General features: G+C 40.9%; 1 protein-coding gene across 5 annotated transcripts in view; it reads right to left on the bottom strand.

Moving 5' to 3' along the window:
* Positions 1–17,330, bottom strand: part of VWA3A (von Willebrand factor A domain containing 3A) — a 71,205-nt gene extending 53,875 nt beyond the window's left edge. For 3 of the 5 annotated variants that reach the window (XM_043560321.1, XM_043560320.1, XM_043560317.1), the window contains exons 1-4: positions 7,755–17,330; positions 7,106–7,219; positions 2,138–2,225; positions 1,695–1,818 (exon numbers count right to left, since the gene is read on the bottom strand). In XM_043560321.1, coding sequence (XP_043416256.1) covers positions 1,695–1,818; positions 2,138–2,199 — 186 coding nt within the window. In that variant the 5' untranslated portion in view covers positions 2,200–2,225; positions 7,106–7,219; positions 7,755–17,330. The other 2 variants (XM_043560318.1, XM_043560319.1) reach the window with 2 other exon arrangements.
* Positions 17,331–17,365: the final 35 nt, after the last annotated feature.

Genomic DNA, 17,365 nt, shown 5'->3' on the forward strand with positions numbered 1-17,365 from the left:
TAAATAGTTTTCCCAAAGTCACACAAGCTGGTATGTGGCACAGCTGAGATTCAAACCCAAGCTCAAGTTAGCTCCAAACTGTGACTATTCTGATAAAGGATTGAGGGAGAACTGATCAAAAGGTAAATTTCTCGTGTGATTTTATGCTAATTAATGTCCTGCCTTTGAACAGCATCAACTAAAATCATGGTCCCCCCCCCCCCCCCCCCCCATCTCACATTTAGGGAAACCCTGCTTTACATAGTATGAACACTAGATGTCACTCTCTCCATCTTTCAGGACTCAACTTGACTCCCTGGCTGAGGACTCCGTGCATGGTGGATTGAGAATTCACCTTTCTTCCATTTCACTTGAATTTGAAATAAAATATCATGTTTTGGGGCATGGATTTTGTATCATTAATATTTGAAGGTCCACCATTAACACATAGACATTATAGATTTTGATGGTAGGGCATACTGATCATATAATAAGGTATGTGCTTTACATAGAGAGTCGTAAGCTCTTTACGTTGGGGTGATCCTTTCCATCTTTCCCACTGCTATTCATTTGTGAGGTATAGGAGGTCCCAGCTGTGGCTGATAATTGTATGAGTGGCCCTTGTACACCTGGTAAGTCATGTATTTGACATGAAATTAGATGAAGCAAAGACCCATATTATCAACATCTGAAGTCATTGAAAGAATCCCCCAGAATCTCAAGACTCTACTGACATTTCCTCATATTCTTTTCATTAAAATTGCTTTCCTATTAGTGACAATACTTGAGAAAAGTAAAATAGGACCATTTTCCTGATTGTTTAATTGCCAGCCTTAAAACTGTATTGTTTTTGGACTGATTATCGTTTCAAAGGTATCATCTTTAAACTCTTGTGTAGATGAGGTCGATGATTATAGGCCAGACTTGTACCTAACAACTCCTGATCACAATAGTTTCTGTAGTAGAGTGAATTCTGAGTTCTAGACACTCTAGCCACCATTGTGGGAAAATAGTTCATTGACATGAACTAAAACCTAAAAGTCAGTCTAAAACAACAGTTCTGGTTATTCTAGAAGTTAATTCTCCTGCCATAATGCTCTTGCTCTGATAGTACTTCTGAAATGGATTTTTGGATCTAGGTTTTAGGGGATCCTCACAGAAAGACAAATCTTAGAAAGGGGAATTTTAGAATTACATTCCTTAGTCTTCAGGCTTTGATAATATAGACAATCTTCATATACTCCTGAATATTTAATGATATGGCCAAAAAAGCTATAGAATTTGCATAAAAGCATAGATATGCCTGTCATTTCTAAAGGCAGAGGATGGGTTATATGGTTAAACATCTGTCTCTTGCTTTTGGTTCAGATCATGATCTCAGGGTTGCAGGATCGAGCCCTGCATTGGGCTCCATGCTGGGTGTGGAGCCTGCTTGAGAATCTCTCTCTCTCTCTCTCTCTCTCTCTCTCTCTCTTTCTCTCTCTCTCTCTCTCCCTCTCTCTCTCCCCCTTTCCTTTACCCCTCCCTCCCCCCACTTGCACTCTCATAAATAAATAAATAAACAAACAAATAAATAAAGGCAGAGGATTAGAGATGAATGCTTAACTAATCTTTTTAACTCCAAGATCATATGTGAAGAAAGAAATAACACATTCTGCATTCCCTGACTATGACTTGTAAGCACTGTGACTCACTTAAAGCACTATGGTTTTTACCAGTAAATCCTGTGTCTGGTTAACATGTGTAACCAGTAGTCCATTGTCTGGATTTTGGCCGAGTCCATGGATATCCTTCTGGTCCAAGTGCTTCTTTGAATCTCTGTCATTGTTTCTCCTTACACTACAAAACACACAGTGAGCGATTGATCAAGGTCCCAGCACTAGACATTGACTCCACATTGTCAGGTTCTCCAGAGACATTTTTATTTCCCTATGGTAAATGGGAAGGGTTCCTGCAGAGTCCTGATAAGAGGTGGGCTCCAGGTTCATAAGACATTTTATTCTATGGTTCTGGTAGTGAGAAAACTGAAGCCCTTGGGCATAAGATGATGCCATGACCATTTATCCAGTCTCGCTTCAAGACAAGTATTCCCCCATCGACTGTCTTGAACAAAATGTTGTTACTATTGTTTTCATTTGAAAAAATCAAAGATCCTTACCAGTGGTTCTCCAGAAACTTATCATCTTGACCATGGAAGACATGACTAGTATCTGTAGCCATTATAAAAACACCCAACACTTATTTTCCTAGAGAGAAAACAGAATACCAGAAAAGAGAAAGATAAATGGAGCATAGAGATAACAGCCTTGGGGTGTCTATAGTCAACTCAATTCTCCTGTCATTGATCCATTTAATAAGTGCTTATTGAACACCTCCTAGGTATCAGGCTTTGTGTGCTAGGTGCTGAGGATATGGTGAACAAGGTAACAGCGGCTTTTCAACTTTAGCACTGTTGACATTTTGGACAGGGTCATTCTTGCTTGTGAGGCTGTGGGATGCTGCTAAGCCTCGACCCACTAGATGCCAATAGCATTCTTGCCTCCCGAATTGTGACAACCAAAATGTCTCTATGGAGTGCCTGGCTGACTCCGTGGGAGGAGCATGTGACTCTTGATCTCAAGGTCATGAGTTCGAGCCCCATGTTGGGCGTAGAGATTACTTCAATAAATAAAACTTAAAAAAAAATGTCCCAAGGGGTGCCTGAGTGGCTCAGTGGTTGAGCATCCAACTTTGGCTCAGGTCATGATTTCACAGTTCATGAGTTTGAGCCCTGCATCTGGGCTGTCCGCTCTCAGTGCGGAGCCTGCTTTGGATCCTCTTTTCCCACCCCCCACCCCCACCTCTGTTCCTACCCTGCTCATGCTGTCTCTCAAAAAGTAAATAAACTTAAAAAAAAAAAAGTCTCTAGGCATGGCCTAACGTCTCATGGAGGAGCACAGTTGTCCCCAGTTGAGAACCACTGAGCTAGATATCTGTCTTTGCCTCAGAGAGCTTACATTCTAGAGGGGGAGACAGATGTTAAAAAATTAAATATAGACGGGGCACCTGGGTGGCTCAGTCAGTTAAGCTTCCGACTTGGCTTAGGTCATGATCTCGCAATTCGTGAATTCAAGCCCCACGTCAGGCTCTGTGCTGACATCTCGGAACCTGGAACCTGTTTCAGATTCTATGTCTCCCTCTCTCTCTGCCCCTTCCCTGCTCACGCTCTGTCTCTGTCTCTCAAAAATAAACATTATGATTTTTTTTTTTAAATTAGAGTATACAGGAATTGTGGCAAGTGCTAGGAAGGATGTGAACAGGATGATATGATGGAGACTAATCAGGCAAGGGATCTATTTTTGGATAGCTAAGGTCCTCAGTGGCCATGTAAAGAGCACGGTGAGGGCTGAACTGGGTGGAGAGGGCAATGAGTGACCATAAGGACTTTAAGAAGAGAGAGATGAGGGGCAAATACTGAGATGAGACTGAGTTCTTTTCTTTGCGAACTCCATCTACACTCAAAGAGGTGACCCTGCAGCCTTCTCCTCACAGCTGATCAGCAAGTCAGCAGTGGACAGGAACAAGATGGATCCATCAGATCCTCCCTGGGAATTCGGAATTACGAGCTATGGGGCCACCATGTACATTTAGAAGCAGGAAAAGCCTGTCTTCAGATCAAGAGTAGTGAGTGGTCATCCCCACCTTGGTTTCCCCAGGGCTATTTTCTCCTGCCTTCTTCCTTCTCTGCCGGCTCCTTCCTGGTCTCCCTTCCAGGCTCGCTCTTCTCTACCTGAGCAGTTAAAGTGGTTTAGGTCGGTGTTCCTTGAGGCTAAATTGTACACTCTTCCCTTCTCTATCTGCTTTTCCTAGGTGGTCTTACCCTTCCTTGCCCGTGGCTTCAACTACCACCTACATACATCAATGACTCCCAAAATGTATGTCAAAAATTCAGACCTCCCACTCTGACTGCAGACCCGTGTATTCATCGACACTGGATATTTCCTCCTGAAGTACCTCAAATTCACGTGTCCAAGACTGAATTCATTTATTCCCTACAGACCAATTGTCTTTTCATTGTTCTCCAGCTGAGAGAACACAGCCACTCTCCATCTATTCACATGGGTCAGAAACCTAGGAATTACTCCTGACACCTCATTCCCCATATCCAATCCATCACCTAATCTTGTTAACTTTCCTTCTCTCAAATCTCTCCACTTATCTGTCTCCAGTGACATTCGGTATCCAGGTCACTGTCATCTCTGCCACAAACAACTGCAGTAGACCCTCACTGGCCTCCCTACATCCCCTCAGACGCCCCCTCCAGACCCCCATCCTGTCTGTTCTCACAGCAGTCAGAGTGAGCTTTTAAAAACACAAATCGAATGTCATACGCCCTCTTCTCCCTAAGGCTTCCCTTCATTTCTAGGATGAAGGTCCTCAAGATGGCATTTGAAGTCTGGCATGATCTGGCTGCTGCCCAGCTGTACCTCTCCAGCTTTCCCACTTTATTCCTGCTCCCTGCCCCCCTTCTGTGCCCCACAACTCCTCCCTTCAGTTCCTAGAATGGTATACATTTCCTTTAACCCCAGGGCCTTTTCATGTGCTGTCTTTGCTCTGGAGCATTCTACCTCCTCCTCACTTCCCCCACTCATTCTTGGTATTGCAGCATAAGTGTCAATTCCTCTGGGAAGTCTTCACCTTCCCACTTTATTTCCAGTTTCTTTGTGTTATCTAAACTTTCATAGATCTGTGCTTTCTTTTGGAATACTTTATTTTTAATTTAGAACGATACATCCATTGGTGTGATTTTTTTTAAATTGTGGTGTCTCTCTCCCATTAGACTGTAAGTTACATGAGAGTAGGGACTGGCTAGCAATAAATATTTGGGGGAGGGGAGGTGAAGGGAGAGGAGGAGGTCAAGAAACTGCCTTGGTTCTGGAACTTCTAAATGGTAATCCCAGGCACCTGTGACAGCTGCCTTCACCTTCTGCTCTTGGCTTCCATGAAAAACCCCGTTCCTTATAATTCCCGATATTTCTGCTGAAGCTAGCTCATTTAGGGGTCTGTTACTTGCAACCAAAAAAACATTGGCCAAGACACAGCAAGTGAGAAACTCCAAATGGAGTTGCAGCTTGAAAAATAAAAGCGTGTGTTCTTATGAAATCATTAAATAAAATAGCTTAATGATGGTTCGGCAACTTGCTTTTCTCTCTGGGGTTTTTAATCTTTTATTGAGAGGATGCTTTGTCATCTGGGAAGCACCAAGATAATGTGGCAGTGTTAATGCTAAAAAATGTTTAAAAAACAACTGGCTTTCCTTCAGTACGCCTGGCTGAGAGACCAGTGGCAGGGACTGTTGAAATAGAAATGCCTTGCGAACACTGGATGCCCCACAGTGCTCCGGTTCCTTCTTTTCAGTGAATGATTAACAATCATGAACTCAGAGGCCTACTTGAGGATGGGATTCTAGGGTGATCGATGTGGTCACTGATGGAGGAGGGTGTGGTGTTTCAGAAAGCACCAGAACTTGGGTTTCTTCAATCTGCTGAATGGAATGGGGTTACTGTTAACTGCTTGGTCTGCTTCAACTCAATTGTCAAGGGGTCAAAGGAAATTGAGAATATCAGAGAGCTTTGTAAATACAGAGTACTATAGAAATGTAGAACAGCATCAGAATAACATGCTCCTTCTTCAAGCACTTCAGCATAAAGTGATCATTCATTCCACGAATGTTTTTAGGGTGTTTGCGGGGATGCCAGAAAGAGCTGGTACTGGGGAGGCAGAGAGAACTGGACACAGCCCTTACCCTCAGGTCTTTGCTCAAATGAAACCCAATTAGAGACGGCTCTTTTGATTAGCCCATCTCAAAGAGCACCCCCTCCACCCTGCCTTGTTTTCTCCAGAGCCCGTTTTGTTTTATAATCTGACAAGCTCCAAATTTGCTTATTACTGTTTGCCCCCGCCCATCAACCCACTAAAAGATCCACGAGGGCAGGGACTTAGTTACGTTCATTTCTATTAGACTTTCACCTAATCAGTGCTTAGAACATAGTAGCTGCTCAAAAAAAACATTTGACTAAATGTACTCAGGGCAGGTCCAGAGTTCAGACAAAGGTGGGTCACATTACCCTGGGGGACCGAGCTCAGGTGGGGAAGAGAATATGGAAGCTGGCCCTTAGAAGATGGCGTTGTGGGGCGCCTGGGTGGCTCAGTCGGTTAAGCGTCCGACTTCGGCTCGGATCACCATCTCGCGGTCTGTGAGTTCGAGCCCCGCGTCAGGCTCTGGGCTGATGGCTCAGAGCCTGGAGCCTGCTTCCGATTCTGTGTCTCCCTCTCTCTCTGCCCCTCCCCCATTCACGCTCTGTCTCTCTCTGTCCCAAAAATAAATAAACGTTAAAAAAAAAAAAAAGATGGCGTTGTGGGCAAAAGGAGATAGCTCTGGTGAGCGGATAAAAGAAAAGCTCCCCCTAACTTCCCGGTTTGCTAATAGCTGGATTCTCCTAAACATCCAGAAGAAACCATCCCCAGGGTTTGTATTTTGAATGGCCAAATAACTGAAGTCTTGCCCCCATCCAATGCATTTTACATTCTACTGACAATGATTTTTCCGACGTGCAGTTGTTCACCTGTTTAGAAACTGCCACGGCGCCTGTGGGTAATCAAGCTGAACCTTCTTTGCAAGGTTTACTTTCCCTCAGGACCTGTTCTTACCTCTCCACATCATCTCTTACCCTTCTATGGCCCCTGGCAACCCCTACTTACATACACCTTGCTGTTGCATACCCTTCTTAGCTCCAGTTGGATCTACTTCTAGAAACGCCCTTTGCCCTTTTTGTTTGACAAGAAAACCCAGCAAGTCTTTCCTGAACCCCATTTGCTGCCTTCCAGGCCCCAGGAAGGAAATCATTTCCTCCCATTGCCACCCGCCTGGGGCTGCCTCACACCAAGTTGTCACCGTCCTTCTCCCAAGCAGCCTGACTCCTTCCTTGTCCACTGTTGCACCTCCAGCACCTGGAACAGTGCCTGGTTTGCAGGGAGCGGAGGCCTAAGGGCCCAGGCTCCCTAAAGCTTTCTCACTCGGTTCTGAGCTTAGCGTCTGAATGTGCCTCACCCTCTCTTGCCACCCTGCCAACCCTGTGACACTCACCCTCACCTGCATTTCTTCATTTATTTCTCCATCTCTGGGAGAGGAGAGGTCTCTGCTTTTCCTGGCTCCCACTTCCTCTAAGCTCCTCCAAGCGACTCCACAGTGAAGCTCGCCCTGCCAGGAAGTGTTAGCTGGTCTCCAAGGTAACAGACTGCACCACTTTAGCCTGAGGCAGGGACAGGGGGGAAAAAAAACCCAACAACCAAAAACCAAAAAACCTGCCCTCACCCCAGGGAGGACATTACCACTTTGTCGTTGATAACAACCTCTCCCCAGGCACTCTGCTTTTCTCCACCTTTACAAAAGCCTGGAAGCAGGGTTTGGACTTCTTTTCTATTTCTAGTTTAGACCAGTACAGAGCCAGGTTACATCCTGTGGTAGGAACTGAAGACAGATAGAGAGCCTGCAAGGCGCTAGGTCAGGCGTGAAAGGTGGTAACTGTCTCTACTCCTCAGATTCTCTGGGGTCTCCCCAGCACACACCCTGAGAGAGGCCTGGCATTCCTTCACCCCCACCAGGTGTGTCCTCATCCAAACCTGGCTAATACAGCTGCGGGCTCAGTGACCTCTCAGTGTCATAAGATACCATCCACTGCAGTGGTTCCCAAACCCAGGTGCCCATGGGTTGTTTGCTAAGAAAACATACATACATTCGCATTTGGGAGACTGGTACAGAACTGTGGTAGAGTGTGGGAACAGGAATCTTTAATAATGGTCCCAGGTGATTGTGATGTAACCAGCCCTTGACCCATAGTTGGGGACCTCTTCAACTCAACTCCTTTTATGGAAGTCAAGAGAGAAGTGATGTACCCAATGTCTACCAGCTTGTAAAAGGCTAGGAGATCTCTACTTAGTTCATCTAAGTAATTTCTCAAATCACTATCTTCACTTTATGAACCTTTGATTTTATAATTTAGAGCATGTGCTACTTGTGGTAACCATCATACAGCAGAGTACCTCTTCCAATGTTGACACTACTAGTGGCTCCTTTAGGCCAGATGGGAAACAACAAATCCCTCCAAAATCGACATTGTTTACCTACCCATTACTGTGGGCAGAGTAGTCATGGGTTGAGAGTAGTGTGGCATTGGAAGGGCATTTCGGTGACACCCAACAAAGCAGGAGAGGAGGGAGATCAGAGAGAGGTAAGGAGGTCAGAAAAGGCCGAAAGCAACCAACCAATAGCTAGTCTGTGAACAAGAGGTGAGGGTCCTTGTGCCCACCCTACTGGAAATCCTGGGTAGAAGGGGCTGGCTAGCTTTGAGACACCATTTGGGAAGACATGAAGGCCCAAGACATGTAGTTTAATACCCTCACCATTCCCATTGCTCCAGGATACATAGATTTTTCAACATTTTACAAGAAGCAAAACCCAATACTGAAAGGTCATTGTTACTGACAGAGACAGAGGTCAAGAAATCAGGTATCTGAAAATCAGAGGGAGTTAGAGACCTACTGTTTGCTAGCAACACTTTGAGATGCCAAGGTCTAAGAGGAAATGCGTCCTCAGTCCAGGGAGAAAGTCTTCCCAGCTCACCAAACTTCGCCATGGCCCGAGTGTGGGATGGACACGAACTACTGCACCATTCAGGCTGGAATAGTTGATGTCTCACTAGTAATAAGTGTAGAAAGATGACAAATGACTAGAGGGGGCTTCTTTTCTTAAAAATTTAAATTAAAAAAAATTTTTAAAATATAATTTATTGTCAAATTGGTTAGCATACAGTGTGTACTGTGTGCTCTTGATTTTGGGGGTACATTCCCATGGTTCATCACTTACATACAACACCTAGTGCTCATCCCAACACGTTAGAGGGGACTTCTTAATATTTGGGTCATGAACCCGTGAATGACCCGAGGGTAAACCAATAGCCAGTAGATTTCCTATCAACAAGGTAGCAGGGATCTAGTTAATTGGTGTTCTTTTAAGTGCTACAGAGGGGACAAGATATAGCCTGTGTGGGAAAATTTTCCTGGGTACACAATTCCCAAAAGGGAAACAGTAAAATCAAGGGGTGACGTCATCTAGTTCACCAATCAGTGAAGTTACCACGTAGCAAGATTGCAGAAAGTCTGACAATGAGAGGGGAATGATGGAAGATTAAACACAACTTTATAATAACTTACATACTTTTCCCCTCAACAAAACATATAACATTTATAGGTTGTTTCTAAGCAGGACTACCTTTTATGGTTGTTTGCATTCCTCATCCAGAAGAAGCAAACCATAGATTCAGCTGTTCATGTCTGAGCCAAGAAATCATGCAACTGGGACAAGCTATTTTTATTTCCCTTACACTAGCCAGGACAGCAGAGGTAGTCCTCGATTTGAAGTCAGAGAACCTAGGTTTGAAACCCAGATTCAATAGTAACTAGTTACTGAACCTTGGATAAATTGTTCACCTTGGGTAAATTGATCCATGGTTTTCTGGTCTATAAAATACCACTTCTACTTTACCTTAGGAGGATGATTAAGAGGACATATGGAAAAACACATAGCATGGGAGCACCTGGGTGGCTTAGTTGGTTAAGCATATGAATTTGGCTCAGGCCATGATCGTACAGGTTGTGGGTTCAAGTCCCACATCAGGCTCCATACCAACAGTGTGCAGCCTGCTTGGGAGTCTCTTTTCCTTTCTCTCTGCCCCTACCCCACTTGTGCTTTCTCAAAACTAAATAAATAAACTTAAAAAAAATAGCATGAATTTAATGTTAGTTTCTTTCTCCAAACTCTTAATTGAATGCCATTATCTCTTAAACACAATATTTAAAAATTTATGAACTGCCTTAATACAGTAGTTGATATGCTTCAGTTAGAATGTTAGTTATCATGATATTTGGGAAGTTTCTGTTACCTAAGACCTGAGTTCATAGCAGCATTATTTGTAATAGCAAAAAACTTGGAAACAACAATGAACATCAAAAAGGGAGGAAGTAAATCAACACACACACACACACACACACACACACACACAATACAGCCACTAAAAATGCATAAGATTTATATTTACTGAACAAAGATGTCCACCATAAGTTAAAAAAAGTAGTGACAGGTATGTATAATATGATCTTGTTTTTGTTAAAACAACTGAACAGGACATATCCATGACACACATGTATACAACATGCGTATAGACACACATGATATTGTAACACACACATATATTGTAACTATAGCAAAATATCTGCAGGAATACCTAATAAACTGTTAACAGTGATAATCTCTGGAAGGTGGGTTGAGGAGGGACTTTTAATCTCTTACAGTTTTTTTTTTTTTTAATTCTACAAATGTATTACTGTACCAAAAAAAAAAAAAAAATCCTTTGCCCCAGTTTAGGGTTATGGTAACTTTCGTCTCCACAACAGCACTTCAGACAAGAAAATGTTTCTGATGATGTAAAAATGAGGTGAAATGCTAGAGTGGCATGAGTGGGAGTGACACCACAATACGAGTTCACTTTGCTACTAATGACATTAGTAAAATATGAGGTAGTCAAAAGCTTTCTTAGATAAGTGGATGGATTGTTTTCTCCTCAAGAACAATTTATCATCAATTTATCATAATAGAAACGGTTTTCTCTGATTGGTTCTTCAACTGCATTTGCATTTTGCCACAGAGATTGAAGCGATGTAAAAGAATGAGGTTTAAAAAAAAAAAAATTATTTAGGAAGGGTGCCTGCATGACCCAGTTGGTTAAGCATCTGACTCTTGGTTTTGACTCAGGTCATGATCTTAGGGTTCTTGAGTTTGAGCCCCATGTTGGGGTCCACGCTGACAGTGTGGAGCCTGTTTGGGATTCTCTCTCTCTTCCCTTCTCTCTGCCCCTCCCCCAGTCTCTCTTTCTCTCAAAATAAATAAACTTAAAATTTTTTATTTAATACTTGAATTGTCTAAGGCAAGTAAATTAAATATTTAAACAACATGAAAATAGTGCCAGACTGCATTTATTTTAGTGACTTGCCTTGACAGATAATAGAGATTGATTTAATGATGACCAAATACAATGGCAGTATTTACCAAAAGGCCATAAAATGGCCAGTTGGGGACAACTACATTTAAAGTGAGATCAAATCCTTGAGTCTATTCCTTTTAGCAGAAATAATTAAAACCATCTTGGCAGAACCAAGTCTTTGTGAAACATACCAAATCTGTGGCTTCTAGATAGCTGAGACCCAAAAGCTTGAAAGAAGCCTCCAGAGAGTTATCTCAGTATCAACAGGGTGCTTGCATCATCCTGGTCCTTTTTGCATTAGTGTCCACATGAGAGCACTGTGAATTCAGTAGTAAAGGGTCTTGAGTCCAAAGGGTCTTGAGTAGTAATGGTCTTAGGTCTTACATCCTAAAGAAACTGGCGTATTACACGGTCAAATACTTACCAATAAAATAACCACACTTACTTATGAAAGGCTGATCTAGGAAAGCCTCTGCTTTTATGAAGGATTTCACTGAAATGATCCTGGCAGACAGGAGATTAGGTCTTTCAAATACAGTTTCATAATTTTTCTTTGTAACCTAGCCCCAAATTTAATTATGATAATTCAGTTCACATGTAAATCACTGTGCTAGGTCTCTAAGGAAAATGAGAAAGCCACATTCCTTGCATTCAAGAGTTTGTAATCCAGTGATCAAGTATTTATAAATAAGAACAGCAGCAATTAACATTTGAACGCTTACTATGTGCCCGGTGCTCTCCTTGTTTTCTCATTTGAACCGATGGTAACCCTACGACATTAGCCCCATTCTATAGGTGAAAAAAACCAAGGCTCACAGAGGCTAAGTGATTTATCAAGGGTCACACAGCTAGAATTTTGGAAGCAGGATTTGAATCCAGGCACTCTACTTGCCCCAAATAAGTTCTTTTACAGAGGTATAAACAAAGAGAGAAAGCACAAAAAACTTAAATATGTTGCAAATATGAGAGGTATTAGGGAAAACTGTGAGAAGGAGGTAGTGCAGCCACAACTAAGACAAAGAGCAGGTGTAGTGAAAGAATGGAGAATAGCTGGCTTGTCCGCGTAGGATGAAAAGATACAGTGGTAAGACTGTCTCCTCCTAGAACCACAAAGCCACTGTGGAAAGAACAGCCCAACTGTCCATTAGAGTCACCAATCCTAATGCCAGGCTGCGCCAGCGAAGAAAATGAATGGACAAGCAGCTTATGTGCACATTGTATTTGTGTTAATAAAACCATAAAACTACAAAAAAAAAAAAAAAAAAAAGATACAGTGGTGGGGAAAAAACAAAACCGAAAGCCAGATCATGAAGCTATGTTAACGAAGATGGGACTGCATTCTGCAGATTAGGAATGACAGGAACTCAAAAGAAACGATATGCTTTCGTGTTAAGCTTATTTTGGCAGAAGTTATTCGGGTGGATCGAAGTAGATCGAAGTTGAAAGAAGACTGGTTCAGACGGCTGTAGACCAGAACAGCTGTCCTAGGTCAACTGCCCAATGACTATTTATCAAAGGCATTTTCTCCTGGGTTGAGGGCTCTGCTGGTTGTGTGACTTTGGGAAAGTCGGTATACTTTTCTGAGGCCTTGACCTTCATTTTCATCTCGAACAAGTTAACACTGGATATGCTCTCTTAGATTTCATCCAGCTCTACAATCTTATGAGTCTCATGAGAAATCTCTTCTTGAAATTTACTCTTGGGTGGTCATAAGTCTGTGAGTGGAACTGGGACTGAATTGTAGAAAACTTGAATGTGCTTGAAAATGCCATCCCATTGTTTTCTCCTCCTGGGAAAAGAACCAAAACTCTAAAAAAAAAGTAATACAGCATTATGCTTTCTATCTTTGATTCCATTTATAAATACCTACTTTTACTTTGTTGCTGGGTAACTGTGACCCAGAAGAGTTGACTTTGCATAAGAGGAACCCAGTCCTTTAGTCTTGGTATTTTTCCTAAAATCTTCTCATACGGTGGTTAGAACAAAGTTAGTGCAAGACTAAGTCAAAATGTGTTTTTGGACTCATGTTATTATGGTTTTTGTTGCTGTGTTTTTTAAGGAGGCTCTATGCCCAACATGGGGCTTGAACTCACAACCTTGAGATCAAGAATTGTATGCTTTACCGACTTAGCCAGTCAGGTGCCTTCATGTTACTGTTTTTAAAGCCAGTCTGTTTTTTCCTAAATTATTACCAAAAAGAAGGAAAAGTGTTTTCTCCTGCTGTCTTATAAGTTCAGTGGAAGTCTACTATTACAATTTCCAATTGATCTATCGATTAATATTTACGGAACTCTTCAAATACCTCTCATGTGTTATACATCAGGATAGATTTGGATGGTATAAAGATAGGGTGATCAGCTCATCCCTTTTGCATGGAACTTTCCCAGTTATAGGCCTGAAAGTCTCATGTCCCAGGGAACCCCTCAGTCTCAGGCAAATGGGGATGACTGGCCACCCTAAGAAGATAAGATGCCTTCATGATCCAGAACTCAAGGATGTCCAAATCCTATCTTGTCTTTATCTTCATACTCCCCATGAGTCTCCTGTAAAGGCCATATAAAGGAGAAACAGCAGCAAAGAGTAAATGCAGTGCTTTATTTGATTATTAGCTATTACTCAGCTGGGCTAATCCCAAGACCCCTCGAGAAAGGTGCAGTAAAGCTGTGATGGCGCACATGGTTGAGTCTAGAGACTCTGTACTCTCCTTCAACCCCAATCTAAAAATCTTAGAAGTTAAGATCCTTTGGCCTGCAGTGAAGTAGAAACAGAAGCAAAGATGAATGGCTTAGGTCTATGTGTGAGGAAGAAACACAAGACGGCTGGCTTTGAGGGCCTTGGCTCAGTAGATCTCTCCCAGTCCATAAAAATATGATGCAGAAGAGAAAGCCACATACATGTGTATATGTGTTTTTTGTTTTTTTTTTTTTACTGCTGAGTGACTCTTCTTATTGGTAAATATGGCCTCATCTACACTCTAGAATAATGGCATCTCTTGCCAAGGAAGGAGCTGGGAGCAGGAGTGTAAAAAGAGACGGAGACCTTCCCCCTGCCCGATGCTAAAACAAAACAAAGAGGCACGGCACTGTCACTGTGTGAATAGGTAAAACCTCTGTAAGAATTCAACTTCTGAAGTAAAATCTTAAAATCAAAGCTTATTTCAAAGCAATAGAAGCCTTTTTAGTTTCTTTAGTAGACAATTTATTTTGATAAACTTGCTCAATAACAAAAATACAAGTGAAGAAAATTATGTTCATTTTATACAGTTTGTATTAACAATTTGTTTTGAAATTATTAATTGAAAAATGTTATAACCAATTAGAAAACAATTCTTAATAAAATTTGGGGTAATATACAGACCTTGATCACAAACTCTAAAATCTCTTGAGGTGATACAACTAGTTAAGTCCTGTGTAGGGAATGCAACCTACAGAGGCCATGTTTTTCCTTCACATATTTTTATCCTTCAAAAATTAGTTCTGAAAGACAGCTTACTATTTTGAATTGTGAATGTAAATTTAATTTTTAAAAGAAGATCAAAGCAGGTTGATAAAACAGTTACTACAATCAGAGTAACTTGTGGCTAGTAGTCTTTTAATAAAGACAAAATAAATGCAACATGTTCTTCCCATGAAGCCCACGATGCGAAATGATAGCTAAGAGTATATCTAAAGTTAGTTTCCAATACTTTTTCAGGGCCTTTCCTCTAAATCAATAGATTGTATGTCACCAGGACTGTTTATTATTTTACTTAAGAGATTAAACAGTGAATTCACAGAACATCAAGCAGGGATATCAAAGCTTTAGGCAGAAGGGTAAAAACCAATGAAGTGTTTTGGTCATTTAGAACATTAAAAAAAAAAAAAAAAAAAAAGAGGAGCCATTCTTCAAAAACAAAACAAATGGAAGAGAAAATAGGATAAGAAGTATAAGAGTCAGAAAAGTTACGTACACACATTAACAACATAGAACATGGATTACCTTTGGGAAAAATCATACTGAAATGTTTGCTTTTAATGAATCCAAGATTTTTCATGTTTACAGATGTTTAGGCATGTTCAATAGGAGCTTCCAAAAATTTCAAACTAATTAAGTCTTGTGCAAATAAAACCTATAAACAGTTTTCAGCAGATTTTACAGTGATGTTCTTAGGTCTGAGAAGAATGCGCACACTCTAAAAACAATGTAACAGACAAAAGTTTGACAAATGATTGCACCATAAAACAGTGTTTTATATACAGTTTACAAGATATGATTTCCTGCTATAAATTAATATCGTACTATGTAGTACTTATTATAGTGATCTTTTTAAAAAGCAACTGCTGACAGTTGTCTATCTTTTCACTTACAGAATTTATAGAATTTTAAATGAATGAATCCATTTCATTGTTTGGTCTGGAAGAGTACAAAGATTTGACTTCACATACTACTTGATGGGACAATCTCAATCCTGGGTTAGAGTGCTGACTGGTTAGAGGGAGGGTTCCCCTATCAGCCCTTTGTGCACTGGACCTCCAAGACAATGAGGAAATTAAAGACATTTAATGGTTTGGGTAATAGATACAAATAAAACCTTACATTATGTAATCTTATATGCAATACCACTGTAAGTGAAAGAAGTAAACAGTGGGGAAATTCTTAGCAGCTGAGAAACTTTCTCTCCCCATGCTTGTGATCCAGTTAAAAATGTTTTGAGAAACTATTTACAATAAAATTCATCTTTTGGAAGAGAAAAGCTCTTGATCATATCATAAATTAATTTGAACCATACTTTGCTAACACTTTATCTCAGTGGTATTAATGGTGACAACCAAAACTTCCCTTCAAAGTGATCCATTTGACTGAGGACCAATCAAATCACAATGGGAAGTGCAATCCCAAATGTCCATAGAACACATCCAGTGGTTTTCTCAGAATTAACTAGACATGATAATACTTGGGGAAGAACGGTCTCCTTCAGTCATTTCCCAAGACGTTTCTTTAACCCTGGGAAGGAAAGGTGTGACATTCCCCCAGAATACTCAAGAAATGCACCAGAGTGGTGGTTCACCTCTTCTGACTCCTGAGTGAGCTGGGACACTGGGGTTTTCTTTCACAATAAAATACTGCTGAGTTAACAGTAAGATATATGAATGTCAAACAAGCCAGTGTGAAACACGTCAGGCTCCTCCATTTTCTTCTTTGAATATCTGAAGAGGCAGCCACATCTCGGAAGTAATCATCTTATAATTTATAATTGAGCTCTTTTGAAAAAACAGTGCATTCATTTGTTTGTGTGAAGCATGGACTACACGGGACTCTAACTCTACTGGATAGGGACATCTGGGTTGCCATTTCACTAAAAAGAAGAAAAACTCAGCTCCATTGCCAAGAAAGAACCTCCTGCCCCACATCTCAAACAGGAGATCGTCATAGTGTTCACCTGGAATAACAACTAAGCACTGATATGAAAGCATGGAAACGTGGAGAAGAGAAATACTGTATTTTAAAACTATTATGGATTCAAGGGTTAGTGGCAATGCTTCTAGGAGAAAACGTAAAGCTGTGGGTTTAGTACAGCCCTTTAAAGTAAATACAAAAATGTTAGCTTCTAGCAAACAAAGGCATATAGCATATAAAGAAAACATTGTATTGCTCCGGTTTTTGGTAAAGGAGATGTGTTAATAATGCATACAGATGAACACAAATTTCACTTTTATAGCAGAGTGAAGTTAGTGTTGTAGATAGCCAAAATATTATGAACTGACATTAGCAGTGAACTTTGTATTTATGTAAAGTTGTGTGCTTGAACACAGAAAATGCATTATTTGTGTAACAGACTAAGCCAGTAGAAAAAGAGAGCCTTTGTACAACAGACAACAGTTGCCAATAATTTAAATAGTGTCAAGATTCCCCAAATTATAACATTTTACATGATCTTACCTTCTACAATCATATACAAATAAATTAACCCTACAAAGAATTTTAGCTTAACTTAAAATTGGACCTAGAAAGGTATGGGATTATTTGTACCTATTACAAAAACCTGTTAAAATCAAGGGCTGCTACAAAGAATGAGGTAAACTGAAGACTCTCTCCACTACGCAGCCTTCAGATAAATGGCTTTTTTTTCTATTGAGTTCTAGGTTTGCACACCACAGTGTTTTGCTAGCAAAGCATTCAGAGTTCTCTTCCAGGAACGGTTTGCATGTGTGTGTATATAAATTTACACACACATACACACACACACACATATATACACATTGTATACTGCATCAGCAAAATATATATATTATATATATATTTATATAAATATAAGGAATATTTCCCCC

The sequence above is a fragment of the Prionailurus bengalensis genome, chromosome E3 (genome assembly GCF_016509475.1).
Source record: "Prionailurus bengalensis isolate Pbe53 chromosome E3, Fcat_Pben_1.1_paternal_pri, whole genome shotgun sequence".
In the NCBI taxonomy this organism is placed as follows: domain Eukaryota; kingdom Metazoa; phylum Chordata; class Mammalia; order Carnivora; family Felidae; genus Prionailurus; species Prionailurus bengalensis.